General features: G+C 41.2%; 1 protein-coding gene across 3 annotated transcripts in view; it reads left to right on the top strand.

Moving 5' to 3' along the window:
- The window catches only part of chd1 (chromodomain helicase DNA binding protein 1), a 211,756-nt gene that overhangs the window by 171,775 nt on the left and 16,110 nt on the right, over window positions 1-23,871 (top strand). For all 3 annotated transcript variants that reach the window (XM_068029758.1, XM_068029756.1, XM_068029757.1), the window contains exons 24-33: window positions 616-773; window positions 4,076-4,117; window positions 4,289-4,416; window positions 8,506-8,644; window positions 10,335-10,485; window positions 11,323-11,442; window positions 15,683-15,817; window positions 16,298-16,561; window positions 19,127-19,258; window positions 22,937-23,115. In XM_068029758.1, coding sequence (XP_067885859.1) covers window positions 616-773; window positions 4,076-4,117; window positions 4,289-4,416; window positions 8,506-8,644; window positions 10,335-10,485; window positions 11,323-11,442; window positions 15,683-15,817; window positions 16,298-16,561; window positions 19,127-19,258; window positions 22,937-23,115 — 1,448 coding nt within the window. The remainder of the gene's footprint in view (window positions 1-615; window positions 774-4,075; window positions 4,118-4,288; window positions 4,417-8,505; window positions 8,645-10,334; window positions 10,486-11,322; window positions 11,443-15,682; window positions 15,818-16,297; window positions 16,562-19,126; window positions 19,259-22,936; window positions 23,116-23,871) is intronic.

Genomic DNA, 23,871 nt, shown 5'->3' with positions numbered 1-23,871 from the left:
TTTTTTTCTTTGTGGACATTTAGTTTGTGGTGCTAATTTTCACCCACTATTCCCCAAGCACTGTGACATATTATAGTTAGAAACAGATCAAGATAACAACAAACAGGATGATTTAATCCTCTGATCTGATGTAATCAAAATGAGTGAGTATTCGTGCATGTCTGTTGCAACTATGTATTTTGATGTAAATACCCCAAAATGAAACTTACTGTGCTAGTAAAGTGCACTGCTGCCATCCTGTGGCTAAAAAATACATTGCAATAACAGGTTTGCATTTTTTTTCAATTTTACAACTTTCTGTCAATCCATTCTTAAACAGCAAGACGAATGACAATTCCTTTAGAATGCTCTCTTTGGCTTACTTGGAAAGTAGGATAGTAGCCTATTTTTCAGAGTCGGTGAAGAATACAATTTGTGAGTCTTAAATATTTTTAGTGATATTTATAAAGGTTGTTCTTGGAAAGTAGGATAGTAGCCTATTTTTCAGAGTCGGTGAAGAATACAATTTGTGAGTCTTAAATATTTTTAGTGATATTTATAAAGGTAAAGAACTTTGCCTTTGATGAGGTAGAATGTAGCATTAGTGTTTTGTTAATGTTTCTTTTTGTACCTCAGATTAGTTTTAACGGAAGCGAAGGGAGGCGCAGGAGGAGGCGTTCATCAGAGTCAGACAGTGACTCCGTTTCTGAAGGAAAGCGCCCTAAAAAGCGCGGGAGACCTCGAACAATTCCTCGTGAAAATATTAAAGGGTTTAGCGATGCTGAGATTCGAAGGTATGCTTTTGAATATAAATTATACTAATTTATGCAATGAAACAACTCTTCCTTTTTCATCTTGTCACACCAATTGCTTTTATCTACTGAATTCTAAAGCTTCTTTCATAAAATATTAATGGTTTGGAATTTAGTAGAAATATGCATCAATATTTAATGCATGAAAAATGATGTGGTTAGGAGGCCCAGTTCTCTCACCTTGTTACAGATGCATCACAATCTTAAATGCCAGATGCTGCTCACCTGAAACCAATAAGTATATTCCAATCTGCAAAGTTTTCTGGCCATAGAAAAAATAAATTCTGATTGCCTCGAGTCTGTGTTCACAATGATTTGGATTAAAGGCAGACAGTTTCACCGTAACAGAATAATACATTGAGAATTACGTGGTATGGCACTTCTTCTATCCTTATCAAACTGTATATGATCTGGTTTAATATGAGTGACACTATGGGAGGTCTGTCCGTAAATGGTGCAAAATCACTGCTATAGAATCCGAATACAAATAGTACATAGACTGTGCAATATGCAATGTAAACCCACTTGCATTTAATTTTTAGTGGCATGCACACACATGGCAGAGTGGTGTGGTGTCATTTGTTTCTTTATCACAGTTTGAAAAGTGAATGCGTAATCTGTGCACTGTTTTTGAATTTTGTTTTGTATACATTGGGTTAATTGTGAATTGTTGAGGTTGGAGAATTGATTCACTTTAATGCAGTTATTAGTCCAGTCAAGCATTTTAATGCATGATGGATTGGGAAACATTACTTAAAGGGATGACAGTGGATAGGCAATGGCAAACATTTAAAGCACGCATGGATGAACTGCAACAATTGTTTATTCCTGTCTGGCGCAAAAGTAAAACGGGAAAGGTAGCCAAACCATGACTTAAAAGGGAAATTAGAGATAGCATTAGATCCAAGGAAGAGGCATATAAATTGGCCAGGAAAAACAACAGACCTGAGGATTGGGAGCAGTTTAGAATTCAGCAAAAGAGGACCAAGGGAATGATTAAGAAGGGGAAAATAGAGAATGAGAGCAAGCTAGCGGGGGACATAAAAACTGACTGTAAAGGTTTCTATAGATATTTGAAGAGAAAAAGATTGGTGAAGACAAATGTCGGTCCATTACAGTCAGAAACAGGGGTATTTATTATGGGGAACAAAGAAATGGCTGACCAACTAAATGCATACTTTGGCTCTGTCTTCACAAAGGAGGACACAAATATCATACCAGAAATGTTGGGGAATGCAGGGCTTAGTGAGAGAGAGGAACTGAAAGAAATCAGTATTAGTAGAGAAATGGTGTTGGGGAAATTGATGGGATTGAAGGCCGATAAATCCCCAGGGCCTGATGGTATGCAACCCAGAGTACTTAAGGAAGTGGCCCTAGAAATAGTGGAAGCATTGGTGGTCATCTTCCAAGATTCTATAGACTCTGGAACAGTTCCTACAGATTGGAGGGCAGCTAATGTAACCCCACTATTTTTATTTATTTTTATTTAGAGATACAGCACTGAAACAGGCCCTTCGGCCCACCGAGTCTGTGCCGACCATCAACCACCCATTTATACTAATCCTACACTAATTCCATATTCCTACCACATCCCCACCTGTCCCTATATTCCCCTACCACCTACCTAAACTAGGGGCAATTGCTAATGGCCAATTTACCTATCAACCTGCAAGTCTTTGGCATGTGGGAGGAAACCGGAGCACCCGGAGGAAACCCACGCAGACACAGGGAGAACATGCAAACTCCACACAGGCAGTACCCAGAATTGAACCCGGGTCGCTGGAGTTGTGAGGCTGCGGTGCTAACCACTGCGCCACTGTGCCGCCACTTAAAAAGGGAGGTCGAGAGAAAGCAGGGAATTATCGACCAGTCAGCCTGACGTCGGTAGTGGGGAAAATTCAAGCGTCCATTATCAAAGATTTTATAGCAGAGCACTTGGAGAACAGTGGTAGAATCGGACAGAGTCGGCATGGATTTACGAAAGGGAAATTATGCTTGACAAATCTACTAGAATTCTTCGAGGATGTAACTAGTAGAGTTGATGAAGGGGAGCCAGTGGATGTGGTTTATTTGGACTTTCAGAAGGTTTTCGACAAAGTCCCACATAAGAGATTAGCGTGTAAAATTAAAGTGCATGGGATTGGGGGTAGTGTATTGCGATGGATAGAAAATTGGTTGGCGGACAGGAAACAAAGAGTAGGGATAAATGGGTCTTTTTCCGAATGGCAGGCAGTGACTAGTGGGGTACCACAGGGATCGGTGTTAGGACCCCAGCTATTCACAATATACATTAATGATTTAGATGAGGGAACTAAATGTAATATCTCCAAATTTGCAGATGACACAAAACTGGGTGGGAGGGTGAGTTGTGAGGAGGATGCAGAGAGGCTTCTGGGTGATTTGGATAAGTTGAGTGAGTGGGCTAATGCATGGCAGATGCAATATAATGTGGATAAATGTGAGGTTATCCACTTTGGTAGCAAAAACAGGAAGGCAGATTATTATCTGAATGGCTGTAAACTGAGAGAGGGGAATATGCAACGAGACCTGGGTGTTCTCGTACACCAGTCACTGAAGGTAAGCATGCAGGTGCAACAGGCGGTCAAAAAGGAAAATGTTATGTTGGCCTTCATAGCGAGAGGATACGAGTACAGGAGCAGGGATGTCTTGCTGCAATTATACAGGGCCTTGGTGAGGCCACATCTGGAATATTGTGTGCAGTTTTGGTCTCCTTATCTGAGGAAGGATGTTCTTGCTATAGAGGGAGTGCAGCGAAGGTTTACCGGACTGATTCCTGGGATGGCGGGACTGACATATGAGGAGAGATTGAGTCGGTTAGGATTATATTCGCTGGCGTTCAGAAAAGTGAGGGGGGATCTCATAGAAACCTATAAAATTCTAAAAGGACTTTACAGGATAGATGCAGGAAGGATGTTCCCGATGGTGGGGGAGTCCAGAACCAGGGGTCATAGTCTAAGGATACGGGATAAACCTTTCAGGACTGAGATGAGGAGAAATTTCTTCACCCAGAGAGTGGTGAGCCTGTGGAATTCGCTACCACAGAAAGCAGTTGAGGCCAAAATATTGTATGTTTTCAAAAAGGAGTTAGATATAGCTCTTGGGTCTAAAGGGATCAAAGGATATGGGGCAAAAGCAGGAACAGGCTACTGAGTTGGATGATCAGCCATGATCATAATGAATGGCGGAGCAGGCTCGATGGGCCGAATGGCCTACTCATGCTCCTGTTTTCTATGTGTCTATTAATACTATTTTGTGTTTATTAGGTTTATCAAGAGTTACAAGAAGTTTGGTGGACCTCTGGAAAGGTATGCTTTGTGTAAATAAAGTTTGTGTACAATTTAGAGCAGAGAATAAGGAATAACTTATCCTGAATTTGAACGATTTATTTTTCAACCCATTGCCCATAACAGTATAATAGTTGCAAAATTATAGTTAAAACTATTGTTTGCTGTAATCTGCTGGATCTTGTTTTACAGGTTAGAAGCGATTGCACGAGATGCTGAACTGGTGGATAAGTCGGAGGTGGATCTCAGGCGGTTGGGAGAGATGGTGCACAATGGTTGTATTAAGGCTCTACGAGAGTCCACAGGCCAGGAGAAGACAGGTACACATTTATAGTTCATAATTCCTTTGAAAATTATTGATGTGGACAGAATGGTGAAGCAGTAGCCCTGAATTATACATACAGTGAACTTGACACTAACATTTATAATTTGTTCAGCTGTAGCTCGGTGGGTAGCCCTATCACCTCGTGAGTCATAAGGTTGTGGGCTCAAGTCTCACTCTAGAAACTTGAGCACAAAAGCTAGGCTGACAATTCAATGCAGTACATAAAGAATGCTGCATGGTTCGAGGTGCTGTCTTTTGGATGAGATGTTAAATTGAGTCCGCCCACTCAGGTGGACATTAAATTGACTCAATTTCGAAGAATAGCAGTGGAGTTATCCCCTGTGCCCTGGCCAATATTTATCCCTGAACTAATGCCACTAACACAGATTATCTGGTTGTTATAACGTTGCTGTTTTTGGGAGCTTGCTGCATACAAATTAGCTGCTACGCTTCCTATATGACAATAATAACTAGACTTCAAAAAAGTACTTAATTGGCTGTAAAGCCCTTTGGGACATTCTGAGGTTTTGAAAAGTGCTATAAAAGTACAAGTCTGTCTTTCTTACTAATGTTGCAGTAGAACTGTCCAAGGAGAAGATGAACACAAGTATTGTGGGAAAACCTTCAGTGGATAAACATTAGTTATTACTAAACTAGCAGAGACCAGCAAAACATTTGCAGTCAAATTAGTATCTTTATTACAACTGTACTTCAAATACAGGATTTCTAGTTATTTCACCAAAGTCTTTAACAGAATCAAAACTTCTCACTGTAGAAAAAGGTACAAAAAGCTGCCCATGTGCAAAAACAGGGCTAGGTATATAAATATAAATTTTGACAAACGTCTGGCCTTGTGACTTGTTTATAGTCATAGAGTATGAAAGTTTAATTGGGAACTGTTTTCTCCTGAGTTGAAGAGACAGGATTACATCCCATCCGATGGGCTCAATATAATTCGAGAAATAAAAACTCCCAAATTTCCTTCAAATCTGCCTGTTTTAATGTCAGCATCTATCATCAAAGAAAACAGCTTCCTAACTGCCAATCTTGTTCCATTCCAAAGTCCTTGTTTAGGATTCAAGTTTCGTAGCAACATTATAAGCGCTCCTTAGTTGAGTCTAAGGTTGTGCGGTATCATTGCCCATTAGAGTTAAACTGTGTAAAAACTCTGGAGGGTGCAGACTGCTATCAGCTTCTTCTTCTATAGAGTCAATGCTGATGTATTCTTTTAATTCACCGAACAGCTTTTCTAAAACATTTTCGCTCAAATATAGTGAATCTTTATTCTTTGCACAAAGAATAGCTTTGGAATAATAAGTTGTATCAAATGCATCAATGCTTTCACCAAATAGGAAATCAGCACAATGTGACTCCTCGGAAAAACAATTCTCCTGTATTTGAATTGAATCTCCCGAATTTCCATCCCCTAGATTAAGCAGCCAATGCACAAACACTTTTTTGTTGGGTGTTCATGCCATATTTTCCTCAAGTTTGAATTTCCTCATTTGTGGCCAAGTGTTGCTTTTGTTAATACAACTTCTAACAATATATCCTCTTGGCACTCTACCTCAGTCTTTATTTTTTATTTAAACTCTGCAATGCCAAACCTCTTTTATCCCGATATACCTCCAAACCTTTCCAGTACTGATCACCATAGTCCCCTCCCTACGCGTCTCCACGCATGCCAGGCACCACCCGCCTAGCATGTGTCATCCCTATTCACTAGATCCCTTGTAGTAAATCAATCATAAAACTGTCACTCAGCGCACACTACTTTAATGTTAGAACAAAATGTTACAATATCTAATCAACCGTCAGTCCATAGGTGCAAAACCTCACTGGACCTTACAAAACACTCCACAAACCATGACCTATAAACCTAACTGAAATTGTCCTATTTTTGAAATGGGTCTCCCTCTGCAATCTCTAACTTACTGTACCTCAATCTCTCTTTCATATTATATTGGCTATATTTAAAATCTGTCTCTTTCTATTTGATATTACAGTGATTAAATTTTACCTCAGTGTCTCAATTATATATTGTAGTCTCGCAAGTGCATACGAAACTCACCTCCCACTGTACATGTGAAAACCTTAAACAAATTGTTACGACTGAGGCAGAAGGAGTGCACTGTTTATTCTAGTTTCATTTCTCCACAGATCGCAACATATATTTAAATTTTTTCCCAGTTACTGATACGGTCAATCATAGACTCTATTTTTATCCCAGAATAAAATACACCAACCAGATTTCTTTAATAAACAATAAAATTATCGGTTAACTGAAAAAGTAGAGATTTACTCTTTAGAGCTCTATTACAAAAAAAACCGAGAAGAATTATTTGGCCAAATATTTGCTAATGCTTGAAGCAAAAAGAGAAGATATGGAAAGATGTCGATGTCCTTTGTTTTGTTTTGGCGTCCCAGCATAGACGGCAGTCACTGGGATCTTCCAAGAACAGTTCTTGTTTGGCGACGTTGAAGATCAGTTTGGGCAGGCTTTCCAAGAAAAATGCAGCAACAGTTTCATTCTGTTTCTTACACTTGCTTCTCAAAGAGATGAAAAACTGGCAGGCGTTTCGAAGAGCTGGGACAGGCTGAGTTGGGATTTGTCCTTGGCAGGTTGATTCTTTAACTCCTTTTCAAAACATTGTCCCTATCTCAACTGCCTGTCCAAAGTGAAACCAAAAATATCTCCGGAGTCAAGCCTCCTGACCCCTGTAAATCTTGACCTGTCACTTCTTTGTAGACATCTTTCCCTAAGTCAAAAAAGATCCCTGCTGAGTAATTATCTGAAGACAGATGCCTTCTCACTCATAACAATATCCACTGTAGACTTTATCTTGTTTAGAGCCAAATGTAAATGCCAAAAAAAGTTTTCACTTGCACAACCCACCTCCCTTGCAGTGGAAAATGGGGCCAATAAGCTTTCTGCTGAGTGCTGGCTCCGGCCACCTATTAAATCCACCGACCTATCAAAGTGTGGACAGACAGCAACTGCATTATTTTAATAGATTCCCCCATTCCCAAGTTCGTTTTTTTCACGGGTTTTTCATTGTGATACATATTTAGAACTCCATGTTGACATCTATTTTGCCATCTATAATGACATTCATTATGATCATGGCTGATCATCCAACTCAGTAACCTGTTCCCGCCATATCCTTTGATCCCTTTATCCTGGTAGGCAACAAATTCCAGGTCATTACCACTCGCTGCGTAAAAAAAACTCTTCCTCACATCCCTTCTGCATCTCTTCCCGAATCAGCTACTTGGATCAACTTTTATTTATCTACCCTATCTAAATCTGTCACAATCTTGCACACCTCTATCAAATCTCCCTTCAATCTCCTTTGCTGCAAGGAAAATAGCACCAGCTTCTCCAAACTAATGTTGCAGCTAAAATCCCTCATACCTGGAACCATTCTGGTAATTCCCCTCTGCACTATCTCAAGGACCCTCATATCCTTCCTAAAGTGTGGTGACCAGAACTGGATGCAATATTCTAGTTGGGGCCTAACCATGGCTTTATAAAAGTTCATCAGTTTGACCTATTGGCATGAAATACCACATAAATTATGAACTTGACAACTTCAAGACGGCGGTGCTCCACCATCACCTTCTTAAGCAACTGGGGATGAACGATAAATGCTAGCAATACCCATGTCCCAAGAAAAAATTAAGAAGCAGTCGCAGGCTTTCCCTCATTCACCACTTCTCCTTCCTAATCCCTTCTCTATCTGACTTTAAAGCAAATACAACGAATATCTAGTTTCTATCCATGCTGCTATCCTCGCCTTATTCACCAAGCAGCCTGTCCAAGAATAGGTAAAGAGCAGCTAAGACATAAATTAAAATGTCTGGTGGCTGTGGCAGCAGACTCTTAATTTCATGTGTATCATCGCACCATTATCGAGCTGTCGACAGTGATTACTGATCTAATGCTGCTCCTGAAACCCATCCAAGGGTCATACCTCCTTTAATATAACTAAGTCCTAATATTGTGTTTGCTGTTGAAATAGATTTTTTTTGCAGATGCAGAACTCATGCAGTGAAAGTGTCTGAAATTTTGTTTCTGAAACAGCCGCCAGACGTGGTAAAGTGAAGGGACCTACGTTCCGAATCTCAGGTGTTCAGGTGAACGCTAAGCTAGTCATTGCTCATGAAGAGGAACTGGCACCTTTGCACAAATCCATTCCACCAGATCCAGAGGACAGGAAGAAGTAAGTTTTTATATTATTTAAACGCTATTATGTGTTGGTATTATTGCCTCTATTATCATTGCTTCCTATTCCTCAGCAACTATCAGATACATCATACAAACTGTTCGGCTTGACAAAAATAGAATTCCCCATGTGATATTCAAACTGTTTTATTGTGCTGCTTTAATTTTACCTTGACAAAATGGAATTCACAAAAAAAATTATCTTTGGCCTCATTTCATAAGTTGGTGTCATCTGCATAAATCACAAGAAATGTCAAAAATATTGGATCTGTTGAACTAACACACTAGTGTATGGTCTGTAACTGCTGGGAGGGGAAGGGGGAGGCAGTAGAGATGCAACATGGAATACATTTCAAATTGAGGGACCACCGCCACCACATGGACTACACTGTTGCATGCAGACTCACCAGAATCTCAGGGCAGCTAGGGATGGGCATTAAATACAGCCTTTCCAGTATTGCCCTCACCGTGATGTGTACCACTGAGAAGGACAACAACACTGATCCTGTCGGAACACCGCTGTCTCCAAGTCACAAATCATCCTGACTTCAACATTCAAAAGCAAAATACTGCAGATGCTGGAATTCTGAAATAAAAAACAGAAAATGCTGGAAATGCTTAACAGATCTGGCAGCATTTGTGGAGAGAAAAACAGAGTTAACATTTCAGCTCGGTGACCTTTCATCACAACATACATCGCCATTCCTTCATCATCACTGGGTCAGGATCCTAGAACTCACTACCTAACAGCATTGGGGGAATACCTTGACCACATAGACTGCAGTGGTTCACAGAGAAGGTTCATTGGGTTGGATTTTACCCCCCCCCCCCCCCCCCCCAAAATCAGGGGTCGTGACGTGCATAGTGTATGAACTTTGGGGAGGGGAAAGTTCAAGTGCACAAGGTAAGTATTTCGGGTGGCGGGGGGGGTGTTGGTGGGAGAGGGCAAGGAATTAATTATATGGTTATTGGGGGGGTGGAGAGGGGCTGGAAACATTTATTTTGATTTTTTTCAAATCTATTTTAACACTATCCCTTTAAAAATTTAAATTGTATTGTAGGGCTTGAAGCCCTTTAAAAAATAGAGTTGGCGCCTGACGCCGTTGCTGGGGACAGGCCGCCCGCCCCCTCCATGTGATTGTGGGGGCGGTCCCCCCCCCCCCCCGGCCATTTAAATGATCTGCCGCGCTGAATATCGCAGCAGCTCCGCGATGTCGTAGGTCACCATTTTGGGGGCTAGCTGATAAAATCCAGCCCACTATCTTCTCAGGGTGACTATGAATGGGCAGCCATGCCAGTGTTAACTCTCCTTCCCCCCCCCCCCCCCGAGAACAAATGGAAAAAATATACAAATAGTAAGATTGATCTCAGCTTTGAGTTTTCATAATACATTGAGATGACACAATGTTAGAGGCTCAAATGTTCCCTGCTCATAAACCACATACACAAAATAAATAACTGTTTCTGGCTATCCTGAAAAGAGCATTAAAATGTAGATTTGTAAAGTATTGTAGTTTTGTAGGCATTATTTGGTACTTTACAGAGAACACATTATTTACAGAAACCGTTATAAAATTCATAGTAATCCTTTGATCAAAAAGTAATGGACCAACCGTGCTCGGTATTCACAACCAAATGTGTTGCTCTTAACTTCAATTTCATGTACTTATTTTTTCTTTCTCCCAAAGGTACACCATCCCATGTCACACTAAAGCAGCTCACTTTGATGTGGAGTGGAACAAGGAAGACGACTCCAATCTTTTAATAGGCATCTATGAATATGGCTATGGCAGCTGGGAAATGATTAAAATGGACCCTGACCTCAATTTAACGCACAAGGTACAAGATTGATCTTTGAACGTCAATCAACTTGATAGTTTGCATGCATAATTATTTTGTAAAAGGTCAAAATAATTTACACATATTTAGGTCTCTTGTAAAGTTGTATATGTATTACTAAGTGGTCATCATTATAAATTAAACTTGCATTTAATTAAACATTCCCTCTGTGGTACAACTATGTTGCTAAGGTGTTGATATAAGACATCTCAACCTGGGTCCTAACTTCATTTACAAGCCTATGCATTTGTCATCTATATGTCTCCACTTTTCTAAAATTACAACATCCATTTGAGCACATCTGTTTCCAGCTACTAGATTTAATTGTTCCAGGATATTTTGCTGAAAACTAATCAATTTTTGAGTTTTTTGGTTTCCAACCAGATCATACCTCTACTGACTCTCCGCCTTGGTTGTTTTTTTTTGGCCCTGGTTGGTGTTAAAATCGCCTTGTAGCAAAAATAGATGATTTATTTTTTGGCCAGATCAGCTGCTTAAAGCAGTTCTACAATATAAAAGCACAGTTTCTTGGAAGATTAATATAAAATGGACAATAGAAGTAGCGTTAATGTAAAAAAAAAAGCATTGTGCTGTCCCTGTCAAACAGGGATAGTTGGAAGAAAGTGAAGTCTTGCAATAAACTTAATTGGTTTGGGTTAAGGATGCCATCTTTGAAGGTGGTTTATCATGTTAAAAGCAGAATAATTTTAATTTCGACCAGTTGTGCAAAGGGATAGCTTTTTTTTCTGCTTAACTCCTGCTGCCATTTCCAGTTCGGAAAATGTTTGATATTCTTTGGCTTTTGTTAATTGTAACAACATTTTCTTGCTCTTTAAGATTTTGCCTGATGATCCAGATAAGAAGCCTCAGGCCAAACAATTGCAGACCAGAGCTGACTACCTCATCAAATTACTTAGTAAAGACCTGGCCAGGAAGGAGGCACAAAGGCTTGCTGAGGTACATGATATATTGTAGTGTTTACTGTTTCCTGCCTCGTGGATTTGTACATTATTAGGGCCCTTTAGGGACCAAAGTGACAATCTGTGTGTGGAGCCGGAGGAGTAGGTGAGGTTTTAAATGATTACTTTTCATCTGTGTTTACTATGGAGAAGGACGATGTAGGTGTAGAGATCAGGGAGGGGGATTGTGATACACTCGAACAAATCAGCATTGAAAAGGAGGACATTTTAGCGGGCTTAAAAGTGGATAAATCCCCAGGCCCAGATGGAATGCATCCCAGGCTGTTAAGTGAGGAAAGGGAGGAGATAGCAGGGGCTCTGACACAAATTTTCAAATCCTCTCTGGCCACAGAAGAGGTGCCAGAAGACTGGAGGAAGCGAATGTGTTACCATTATTCAAGAAGGGTAGCAGGGATAAACTAGATAATTACAGGCCAGTGAGACTACCATCAGTGGTTGGTAAACTATTGGAAAAAATTCTGAGGGACAGGATTAATCTCCACTTGGAGAGGCAGGGATTAATCAAGGATAGCCAGCATGGCTTTGTCAGGGGGAGATCATGTCTAACAAACTTGATTGAATTTTTCGAGGAGGTGACATATGTGTAGATGAGGGTAAAGCAGTTGATGTAGTCTACATGGACTTCAGTAAGGCTTTTGATAAGGTCCCACATGGGAGGGTGATTAAGAAGGTGAGCCCAGGGAATCCAGAGCAATTTGGCAAATTGGATCCAAAATTGGCTTAGTGGCAGGAGGCAGAGGGTGATGGTTGAGGGTTGTTTTTGCGATTGGAAGCCTGCGACCAGTGTTGTACCACAGGGATAGGTGCTGTAGTGTACATTAATGATTTAGACGTGAATATAGGAGATATGATCAGTAAATTTGCAGATGACACGAAAATTGGTGCTGTTGTAAATAGTGAGGAAGAAAGCCTTAGATTACAGGACAATATAGATGAGCTGGTAAGATGGGCAGAGCAGTGACAAATGGAATTTAATCCTGAGAAGTGAGGTGATGCATTTTGGGAGGACAAACAAGACAAGGTAATATACAATGGATGGTCGGACCCTAGGAAGTACAGAGGGTCAGAGGGACCTTGTTGTACTTGTCCATAGAAGGCAGCAGCACAGGTAGATTAGGTGATTTGGAAGGCATATGGGATACTTGCCTTTATTAGCTGAGGCATAGAATATAAGAGCAGGAGGTTATGACGGAGCTGTATAAAACGCTAATTAGGCCACAGCTAGAGTACTATGTACAGTTCTGGTCACCACACTACAGGAAGGATGCGATTGCACTGGAGAGGGTGCAAAGGAGATTCACCAGGATGTTGCCCGGGCTGGAGCGTTTCAGCTATGAACAGAGACTGGAAAGGCTAGGGTTTATTTATTTTTATTTATTTAGGGATACAGCACTGAAACAGGCCCTTCGGCCCACCGAGTCTGTGCCGACCATCAACCACCCATTTATACTAATCCTATATTAATCCCCTTACCCTCTCACATCCCCACCTTCCCCTACCACCCCTGCTATACTAGGGGCAATTTATAATGGCCAATTTACCTATCAACCTGCAAGTCTTTGTCTGTGGGAGGAAACCGGAGCACCCGGCAAAAACCTACACGGTTACAGGGAGAACTTGCAAACTCCGCACAGGCAGTACCCAGAATCGAACCCGGGTCGCTGGAGCTGTGAGGCTGCAGTGCTAGCCACTGTGCCACCCTTAGAGCAGAGAAGGCTGAGGGAGGACCTGACTGAGGTATACAAAATTATGAGGGGCATAGCTGGAAGAAACTTTTTCCCTTAACGGAGGTGTCAGTAACCAGGGGGCATAGATTTAAGGTAAGGGGCAGGAGCTTTAGAGGGGATTTGAGGAAAATCTTTCACCCAGAGGGTGGTTGGAATCTGGAACACGCTGCCTGAAGAGGTGGTAGAGACAGGAACCCTCACAACATTTCTGAAGTATTTAGATGAGCACTTGAAACGCCATAGCATACAAGACTACGGGCCAAGTGCTAGAAAATGGGATTAGAATAGATAGTTGCTTGATGGCCGGCACAGACACGATGGGCTGAAGGGCCTGTTTCTGTGCTGTATAACTCAATGACTCTATTTTAGAAGCCAGTAAAGGTGTTGTGATGACTAATGAAAGTCTGTATTCGTTCTTGGGATGTGGGCAAGGCTGCATTTATTGTCCATCCCTAGTTGGCATGAGCTGGTGGTGCTGGTGGGCATTCTGTTTAAGCCACAGCAGTGTTTGTGCTCCCACGATGGGATTTGGAAGTTAATTCCAGCATTTTGACAACAAGGGAACAACGTTGCTTGATTGTATGATTTCTGTGTTATAGAGCTATGTGTGTGATTGCAAGTCAACTTTTATTGCGGTGGATTGTTGCATAGCCGATGCCAGTCAGAACAAAGAACAGCACAGGAACAGGCCATTCGGCCCTCCAAGCCTGCGCCGATCTTGATGCCTGCCTAAACTAACACCTTCTGCACTTCCGGGGCCCATATCCCTCTATTCCCTTCCTATTCATATATTTGTCAAGATGTCTCTTAAACGTCGCTATAGTATCTGCTTCCACCACCTCCCCTGGCAGCAAGTTCCAGGCACTCACCACCCTCTGTGTAAAAAAACTTGCCTCGCACATCCCCTCTAAACTTTGCCCCTCGCACCTTAAACCTATGTCCCCTAGTAACTGACTCTTCCACCCTGGGAAAAAGCTTCTGACTATCCACTCTGTCCATGCCGCTCATAACTTTGTAAACCTCTATCATGTCGCCCCTCCACCTCCGTCATTCCAGTGAAAGAGGGAGAAGATTAAGGTGGGGAGGGAGGGTTCCTTTGAAGGGCCCAAAGGAGCACCCCTGTTGCTCTGCTGTTCCTGGCACCCAAGGAATCTTTCCAAAAATAAAAAAATGGAACTTACTTTGGCCTCTGATGGCCACTCTGCTGTCTCGTGCCAGATTTCTCTGCCTGCCACCACTCCTCCCCCGCATGCAGTAAAAACAGCAATGTGACACCAATTATGTGATCGGGCCAAAATGTTTTGCATTTCAATTAGACTCCTATCTGCCTGTAGTGGAAACCTTGGCCAACTTGAAAGTTGCCGCTCCAGGGGTCGGCGCACCCTCAGTTTGGCTAGTCACTTTGCTTGATTTTAACCCATCCCATGCACTGTTCTCACCTGATGGGTGAACCACGGGACATTAAAATTGAGCCCATTGTTTCACTGTGGCTCAAGATCTGCTAATCAGAGGCAAGCTGGGAACTGACCTTTTGTGTGGAATTCTCCATGTACGGTGACCTCAGATTCCAATATAGTGGTCATCACCATGGTTTCAGCCTGGGAATGGGCGATCAGTGCTCTTCAATTGCATTGTTCCTGGAATGGGGATTCACAATGTCACATCAGAGACAGTCATAAACACAAGGTTGTTTCCATATACTTTTCATGTATAAAATGACAGGAATAAGAGGGAATAGCAAACAGTAATTGTACAGGTATCTTTCCACTTTTTTAATTAAAGTTATGTGATTGGAGAAATACAGTGCCAACTAAAATATTATGGTGAAGGTGGGTGCCAAATTTTCAACAATTTCAAGATCAGATGTCAGAAATTTGGGTGAAGTATTCCTTTTAATGCACATGGTTCTGTTGATAGCACTTTTTATTAAGTCAGAAGTTTGTGGTTTAAACCCATTCTTGACTTGGGCACATAATCTATTTGACACGCTGGTTTAACTGGTTATTCATTTAATGCATTGCTTACATTGTGTTAAGTTAAATTGACTTGCATTTGGCTACACAACAGCAGTCATTGCACTTCAAAAATTAATAAAGTGGCTATGAAGCTCTTGAAATGTCTTAAGGATATGCCGAAATGCTGTTAAATTCCAGTTCTTTCTTAATTTGGAAAATGTTTATGAGCACACACCTCGGCGCCTGTTTTATTTCAATATGTAACACACTTGGCCTCGCGTATAATAGTGTGATTTGTCAGTTATTGTGAACAGCTGCAGGATGCATTCAAGGCAACTGATTTCCAGGTTTCACAGAAAATTGGACAGAATGTGATTCCAAAAAATCCTGGAAAGCCATGTAATAAAAAGCATTTAATTATTTGATCATTGTAATGACAGCACTGATGATCGATCCTAGTGCTTTAAATTTGCATATATTGAATTCATGTTGAAGTTGACTTGCTTAAGCTGGTCTTGTGCTTTATTTTAAAAAGGCTAATTCAAAGAAAAGGAAGCCCAGGAATAAAAGGAGTAAAGCTGTAAAAATAGTGAAGATAGAAGAGGTTAGAAGTGACTCATCACCACCACCACCTTCAGTCAAAAGTTCAGATGAAGAAGGAGAGATCAAGGTAAGATTGTTGCAAATAGATCATGGTATTTTTAATTAAACTGGAAGATTATTAACTGGCTTTACATCTCCATCTTCACCCTCGATTCCACAACTGTCTGCTGTGCTATTTGACGACCTGTCTGACGTTAACAGTGACAAACCCAAACCTCCTCCAGCTAAGCATTAGCAAGAGCAAAGTTATCTTGTTTAGTTGGCATCAGAAACAACGAACTCTTGTCACCCATTCCATTTGTCTCCCTGCTGCTCACTCAAGCCAAGCCAAACAATGTGCAGATTTGTTGTCCTGTTAGTGCTGAGCTGATAAGCGATGGGCAAGGCTATGAAAATAATTAAATAAAAGGATGAGAATTTAAAATTGGAGGCTTTTTGGGGACCAGAGGTCAATGTACGTTAGCAAGGGCAAAGGGCAAGGAGACATGGTGTGGAATAGGATATGTGCAGCAGAGTTTTAGATGAACTGAATTTTCTTTATTTATAGGATGATGCTGCAGGAACAAAGCCCACAAAAAAGAAATTGAAAACAGAAAAAGAAAATGAAGAGAAAGTAGAACAAGAAACTGTAATCAAGAGAGAGGCTGAAGAGAAAGAAATCAAAAAAGAGCCAAAGGAAACAAGAAAAGACAAAAAAGAAAAGGAGGAAAAGAAAGAAGCAAAAGAGAAAGATGTCAAGAAAGAAATGAAAGAAAAGGAGGAAAAAGATAAAGAACCTGTTTCTAAAGATAAAGAAATAAAAGAAGAGAAGGTAAAATTATATTTAACAAAATGGTTGATGTGGATGTTTGCAAAGCTTTACTGTAAATGTTACAGTTGCATTAAATAGTAAATTTCAATCAATTTTACTAACTTCCTGAAGAAAATAGTCCAATGTTGGCTGTGTTGAATTGTATACCACTATGTTGCGCCTTCATACCTGTTTTATTCCTCCAAATAGAGTGATGTAGCTTCAGGACAATGTGGAATTGTAGGAATTTCACAAACGGCAAATGCGAATTGGAGAGTTTGAGTTAACCGCTCAATTTTATAGTAGTTCGATTTCCATGTCATAAAATACAGCAGAGTAACAGCTGGTATTGGTGGGGTGGGGGCGCGGGTATTAACAATAAGTGCAGTGAAAGGGAAAAGCAATCTCCGCTCAAAGTGGAGTATGGAGAGACATACCTTAGGGCAAATAGGAAACAGGTTAAAGAGGATAATGAAGGATAGAAAAAAAAGAAGGAAATTGAGTATAAATGGACAGTGTTGAAGTGTTTATTTGCAAATGTAAAAGAAATTAGAAATAAAGTTGAAGAAATGGTGTCACTTTGGCAGGAATTAGGCTTCAGCCAAGTAAAGTCAGGAATCTAAAATTTTTAGGGGAGATGAAGGAAAAAAGGGAGCATGGGGTGGCTTTATTAAATTAAGACACAATTACGGCTGAAGACAGGCAAGTTCTTATTGGTGATTGTGTTGAGATGGAATCTGATAAGACACGAACAAAATGCTGAAGATGCTGAATATCTGAAATAACAAAAAATGCTGGAAATACTCGGCAGGTCAGGCAGCATTTTGAGAGCGCGAAACAGAGTTAACATTTTGGGTCGTTGACCCTTCATTGAACGGTCCTTTATTGGAGTCTGTCTAGGTTGAGTTCAGAAATAATAAGGGATCTGTTACCATATTGGGAGCACATTATAGACCAATGTAAGCTGAAAGAAACTAGAATTATATACATTTACAACAGTAAGAAGATTCTAACAATGGTGTATTTTAACTATCCTAAAGTAGACTGGGCCAAGACAAAGGTTTGTGGTGAAAATGGGGAAAGGTTTTTAAGAATACATCCAGAACTATTTTTTTAATGAAGCTGTAACATGTCCAACAAGGAGAGCAAGCAACCAAAAGATCGGCGACTGCTTGGAAATAATGATCACAACTTAGTTAGGTTTAGATTGAAAATGGATATTTAACAAAAATCAAAGATAAAGCTGTTGGTCTGGACTTGGGTCATTTAAATGGGGTGAAAGAGGGCATAGCACCCATTAATTGTTTGGAAATAATGCCAGGTCAGTCAGTAGATGTTGAAATACAGGATTGAAACGGTATAAGCTATATACATACTGACTGGAAGTAATTTTTAATTTTTTTTTTCCTGGGATGTGGGCGCCGTTGGCAAGGGCATCCCTGATTGCCCTTGAGAAGGTGATGCATCAATGGCTGGCAATACATGGATAAATAGGTTTTTCTTATTTGATCATGGGGTGTGACCATCGCTGGCTAGGCCAGCATTTTATTGCCCAAAAGGGCATCTGATAAATTTAGGGGATAATGCATGCAAAAAACTATGAAAACTATGAAAATATTTAAGCAAAATAGAAGGTGAAATTTTAAAAATCAGCCTTGCATCATGAAATGCTTTACTGCAAAGATTATAACATAACGGCCGAGACTCTGTGGTCGTGATGACGGAAAAACTGTCAGCGTTTGCCGTCATCTTTCTGAAACTGACATGCAAATCCAGAAGTTGCTGTCAGTGATTCTATGCTTTGCCAGAGTATACTGTTGAAGTCCCCACAGACTTCTATCAATTAGAAATCACTGAACTTGCCCTTTTTTATTGTAATGTTGCCGTTGAAAGCCCCCGAAAACATTGCACCTTTCATGAGGTGTAGTTGGGTTTTTAATGACAAATTAAGTTATAATTACTGCTAAAGAACCTCTTTGGCCCTGGAAAAACAAATTTTACTTTTGTGTAATGTCAAATTTTTCCATTCTGATAATTCCAGGTTTTTAAATATTTTTTAAAAGTTTAGATATTTCAGCTTTTATTGTGTGTCTCAATAATTTATATCATTCCCAGTAAAATTTAAAGTGAAGGATAATCAGTGCATTTTAACTTCCTGGTTTGCTACTTGAGAGAATACTTCAATGTGACAGACTGCTTGTCTTGTTTGAGGACATCACTGTTGCTGGATGCTTGGAGACTCTTTTGACTTGGTGCCAGATTTAAAACGACGTCAGGAAAGGGGACATCCGCACCACAGAGAATGTTAGATCTTTGTGGTCATCATTCTTTGAGGCCAGCGGTGAGCACTGCCATTGTACCGCTGAACACAAAATCTGGGCCAATATGGAATGGAATTGGATGTATTTGAAAAATATAAAAGAATTCAAGGAAAAGGAGGGAAATAAAAGTTGGTATCTCCAAGTGAAGAGCTATTAATGCTAAAAGGTGCAAAGGATGAATAATAACCTCTTCTGTAATTTCTATGAACTTTGTGCATTTCTCTTTTGACTAATGCTGCTACTAATGGGTAACTGGTTGATGTAGGCAATTGAAGCTAAATCAGAGATGAAGGAGAAGCCGAAAAAGACTGATATCCCAGTTCATATTACAGCAAGCAATGATCCAGTTCCCATCACAGAAGAGGCAGAAGAACTTGATCAAAACACATTTAGCATTGTAAGTATAAGTATTGATAGCCACTGCTGACCATTTAAGATACGTTAAGGTTTGCTGTTTCTTAGAGTTCCAGATGAAGACACTCAGTTGTCCCATGAGCAGTGTTAGTTTAATTCTATTCCCTTCGGCATTTCTTTTCCCTTTTACTCCTGTTACTACGTAGTTGAAGATTGGCTTAATTGGTGAGAATTGTGTTTCCAGCTGCAGCTAGTTAATGGAATATGCTTGGCAGTTTGCATATCGTTCGTGTTTGAAAATCTCTGAAGGTGGCAGGAAAAGCTGATAGGGCAGTTAGAAAAATGGGATCCTTGGCTTTATAAATAGAGGTATATAGTGCAAAAGCAAGGACATTATGCTGAACCTTGATAAATCATTGGTTAGGCCTCAGCTGGAGTATTGTGCTCAATTCTGGCACCACACTTTAGGAAGGATGTCAAGTTCTTGGAGAGGGTACAACCAAGATTTACTGGAGCAATACCGGGGATGAGGAACTTCAGTTATGTGGAGAAACTAGAGAAGCCGGGGTTGTTCTCCTTAGTGCCGAGAAGGTTAGGGGGAGACCTATTATGAAGAGTAAATGAGAAACTTTCCACTGGCAGGAGCATTGGTAACCAGAGGACACTGATTTAGGAATATAATTGGCAAAAGAAATAGGGAAGGGCAGGTGGAGATTTTTTACACAGCACGTTAGGGGCGGCGCCCTGGTTACTGACACCTCCGCTAAGGGAAAAAGTTTCTTCCAGCTATGCCCCTCATAATTTTGTATACCTCAGTCAGGTCCTCCCTCAGCCTTCTCTGCTCTAAGGGTGGCACAGTGGCTAGCACTGCAGCCTCACAGCTCCAGCGACCCGGATTCAATTCTGGGTACTGCCTGTGCGGAGTTTGCAAGTTCTCCCTGTGACCACGTGGGTTTTCCCCGGGTGCTCCGGTTTCCTCCCACCGCCAAAGACTTGCAGGTGATAGGTGAATTGGCCATTGTAAATTGCCCCTAGTGTAGGTAGGGAATATGGGATTACTGTAGGGTTAGTATAAATGGGTGGTTGATGGTCGGCACAGACTCGGTGGGCCGAAGGGCCTGTTTCAGTGCTGTATCTCTAAATAAAAAAAAAAGTTACAATGATCTGGAATGCACAGCGCTGAAGAGTAATCGAAGCAGATTCAATAGTAACTTTCAAAAGGCAATTAGATATAAACTTGAAAAGGAAAAATCTGCAGGGGCTTAGGAAATGAGCAGTGCAATTAGACTACTTGGATAGCTTAAAGAACTGCCACAGGTAAGATGCACTGCATGGCCTCCTGTGCTCTGATTCTAGTATTGGCAGTTAGGCATGGGAGGTAACTGTGACCTAGCCATATTATTTTCTTTTTATTTATTCATACATGGGATGTGGGCATCACTGGCTAGGCCAGCATTAATTGCCCATCCCTAATTGCCCTTGGTGGTGGTGGGCTGCCTTCTTGAACCGCTGCAGTCCATGTGAGGTAGGTACACCCACAGTGCTGTTAGGAAGGGAGTTCTAGGATTTTGACCCAACGACAGTGAAGTAACAGCGATATAGTTCCAAGTGAGGATGGTGTGTAGCTTGGTGGGAAATTTGCAGGTGGTGGTGTTCCCATGCATTTGCTGCCCTTGTTCTTCTAGTTTGTCGAGGTCGCGTGTTTGGAAGGTGCTGTCTAAGGAGTCTTGGTGCGTTGCTGCAGTGCATCTTGTAGATGGTACACACTGCTGCCACTGTGACTTGGTGGTAGAGGGAGTGAATGTTTGTGGATGGGGTGCCAATCTAACGGGCTGCTTTGTCCTGGATGGTGTCGAGCTTCTTGAATCGTTGGAACTGCACCCATCCAGGCAAGTGGAGAGTATTCCATCACACTCCTGTCTTGTGACTTGTAAATGGTGGGCAGGCTTTGGGGAGTCAGGAGGTGAGTTACTTGCTGCAGGATTCCTAGCCTCTGACCTGTTCTTGTAGCCACAGTATTTGTATGGCTACTCCAGTTCAGTTTCTGGTCAATGGTAACCCCTAGGATGTTGATAGGGGATTCTGCAATCATAATGCCATTGAATGTCAAGGGGACATGGTTAGATTCTCTCTTGTTGGAGATGGTCATTGCCTGGCACTTGTGTGGCATGAATGTTACTTGCCACTTATCAGCCCAAGCCTGGATATTGCTCAGGTTTTGCTGCATCTGGACACGGACTGCTTCAGTATCTGAGGAGTCGCGAATGGTGCTGAACATTGTGCAATCATCAGCGAACATCCCCACTTCTGACCTTATGATTGAAGGAAGGTCATTGATGAAGCAGCTGAAGATGATTGGGCCTAGGACACTATCCTGAGGAACTCCTGCAGTGATGTCCTGGAGTTGAGATGATTGACCTCCAACAACCACAACCATCTTCCTTTGTGCTAGGTATGACTCCAACCAGCAGAGAGTTTTCCCCCTGATTCCCATTGACTTCAGTTTTGCTAGGGTTCCTTGATGCCATACTTGGTCAAATGCTGCCTCACTTCATGAGTTCAGCTCTTTTGTCCATGTTTGAACCAAGGCTGTAGTGAGGTCAGGAGCTGAGTGACCCTGACGGAACCCAAACTGAGCATCACTGAGCAGGTTACTGCCAAGCAAGTGCCACTTGATAGCACTGTTGACGATACCTTGCATCACTTTACTGATGATCGAGAGGAGATTGTTGGGGCGGTAATTGGCCGGGTTGGACTTGTCCTGCGTTTTGTGAACAGGACATATCGGGGCAATTTTCCACATTGCCAGGTAGATGCCAGTGTTGCAGCTGTACTGGAACAGCTTGGCTAGGGGTGCGGCAAGTTCTGGAGCACAGATCTTCAGTACTATTGCTGGAATATTGTCAGGACCCATAGCCTTTATAGTATCTAGTGCTTTCAGTCATTTCTTGATATCACGCGGAGTGAATCAAATTGGCTGAAGTCTGGCATCTGTCATGCTGGGGACTTCAGGAGGAGGCCTAGATGGATCGCCTGCACCCCAAGAATATTTTGGTCTGCGCCAAGCACAAAAGGTGCCCTCTCTTGGTTAAATTGAGTACAGAATATTACAGCTAGTCCAAGGTATCTCAATCCAAAAGGACATCTGCATTTATTACAAAATACAGCACTTGGTTAACTATGCTATGAAGACTGTTTTCCTTCTACAAAGAGCAGTGTGGAGCTTGCTAATTGATCTGTGCAAAAATGTTTGATGCTTCCCCTTCCCAGTTCTGGTTGAAAAGGATATTAATAACAGTATATGCTTTCCCAAATAAAATATGATCAAGTTGCAGCCTTGTAGAAATCAGCCAATTTGGATCCACTTTTCTCCTCCTTGCTTCATTGACTTCAATTATGAAAGAGTCAAGTCGCTCCCAGAGACTAGTTACTTAATTGAGGACAGGCACTTGGAACCGGCCTGGGAACCAACTCTAAAGCTTTGTACCAGCTGAATATGCAGGCTGGTACTGTGCTGCTCTTGGTATAATCGGCTTCATATCAAGTCCCAAGTCAACCCAAAGTGTTAGACCCTTTTTAAATGAGTCACGCGTGTGAAAGTGAGTTGCCCTGTCACATGTTTGTAATATATAAATATGGGGAATACAATTTTATGTCTTGTCCAGCACTGCCATAACTCAAGAGTCAGTCATTATAACCTATTACTTATGTTTTCTCTCAGTGTAAAGAAAGGATGAGGCCTGTAAAGGCGGCATTGAAACAGTTGGACAGGCCTGAGAAGGGCCTCTCAGAAAAGGAGCAGCTAGAGCACACCAGGCAGTGCCTGATTAAAATTGGCGACCACATCACTGAGTGTTTGAAAGAGTACTCAAACCCGGAACAAATCAAACAATGGCGAAAGTAAGCAATTTCAGTCATTTCTTCACTTAACTTCACATGAAACTGAAGCAATAAGTAATCAATGGGGAACACATCACATGGATATTCCCTGCTAAGATCGAGAGTTTATAAAATTATACACAATGTATTCACTTTTCATAGCAGTATTTTCATCATAGACCTTGAAGCCAAGTTACATAGAAGGTTTTGTATTCTTGACAAGAAACAGACTTTTGGAACAGCTTGTTGATGATCAAAACAATTGCAAAACCCATTCGACAATGACAACTTAAGTACAGGATATACAGCAGAGAAAAACATTGTGTTTATGGAAGAGATTGAGGGAAGGGTGAGAGGGATCTGCGTGATAGCACAATCCGCGTAAAGTCCCAAGTTGATAAATTTTTCAGTAAATTTTTCCGTTTTTTAAATGACACTTGTTGCAGTGGAAATAATATACTGCTTATTCATGAATAAAGTTGCTCATGGTTTAAATGTAGACATCTCTTGTGAATTTTAAGTTGAATTTTTTTTTTTAGCACTTCAGGTAGGGGTCCCTTATTAAAATCCAATATTTAAATGCTTGAGCCTGTATCTGATATGAATGGCTCCTCTTGAAGTTGGCCTTCTGATGGTAATATCTGTTGAATAAATGTAAAGATGATGGCAGAATTTCAATGACCTCAGTGGAACAGTTCCTTAATATCATGAACAAGCAGCATAAATTTGACAATATTGATAACACAAAACCTTTCAGTCAGAAGTGAGCTTTTGACT

The sequence above is a fragment of the Heterodontus francisci genome, chromosome 4, assembly GCF_036365525.1.
Source record: "Heterodontus francisci isolate sHetFra1 chromosome 4, sHetFra1.hap1, whole genome shotgun sequence".
Lineage (NCBI taxonomy): Eukaryota > Metazoa > Chordata > Chondrichthyes > Heterodontiformes > Heterodontidae > Heterodontus > Heterodontus francisci.
Note: the sequence above shows the minus strand (reverse complement) of the source record. Positions and strands in the feature narration are given on the sequence as shown.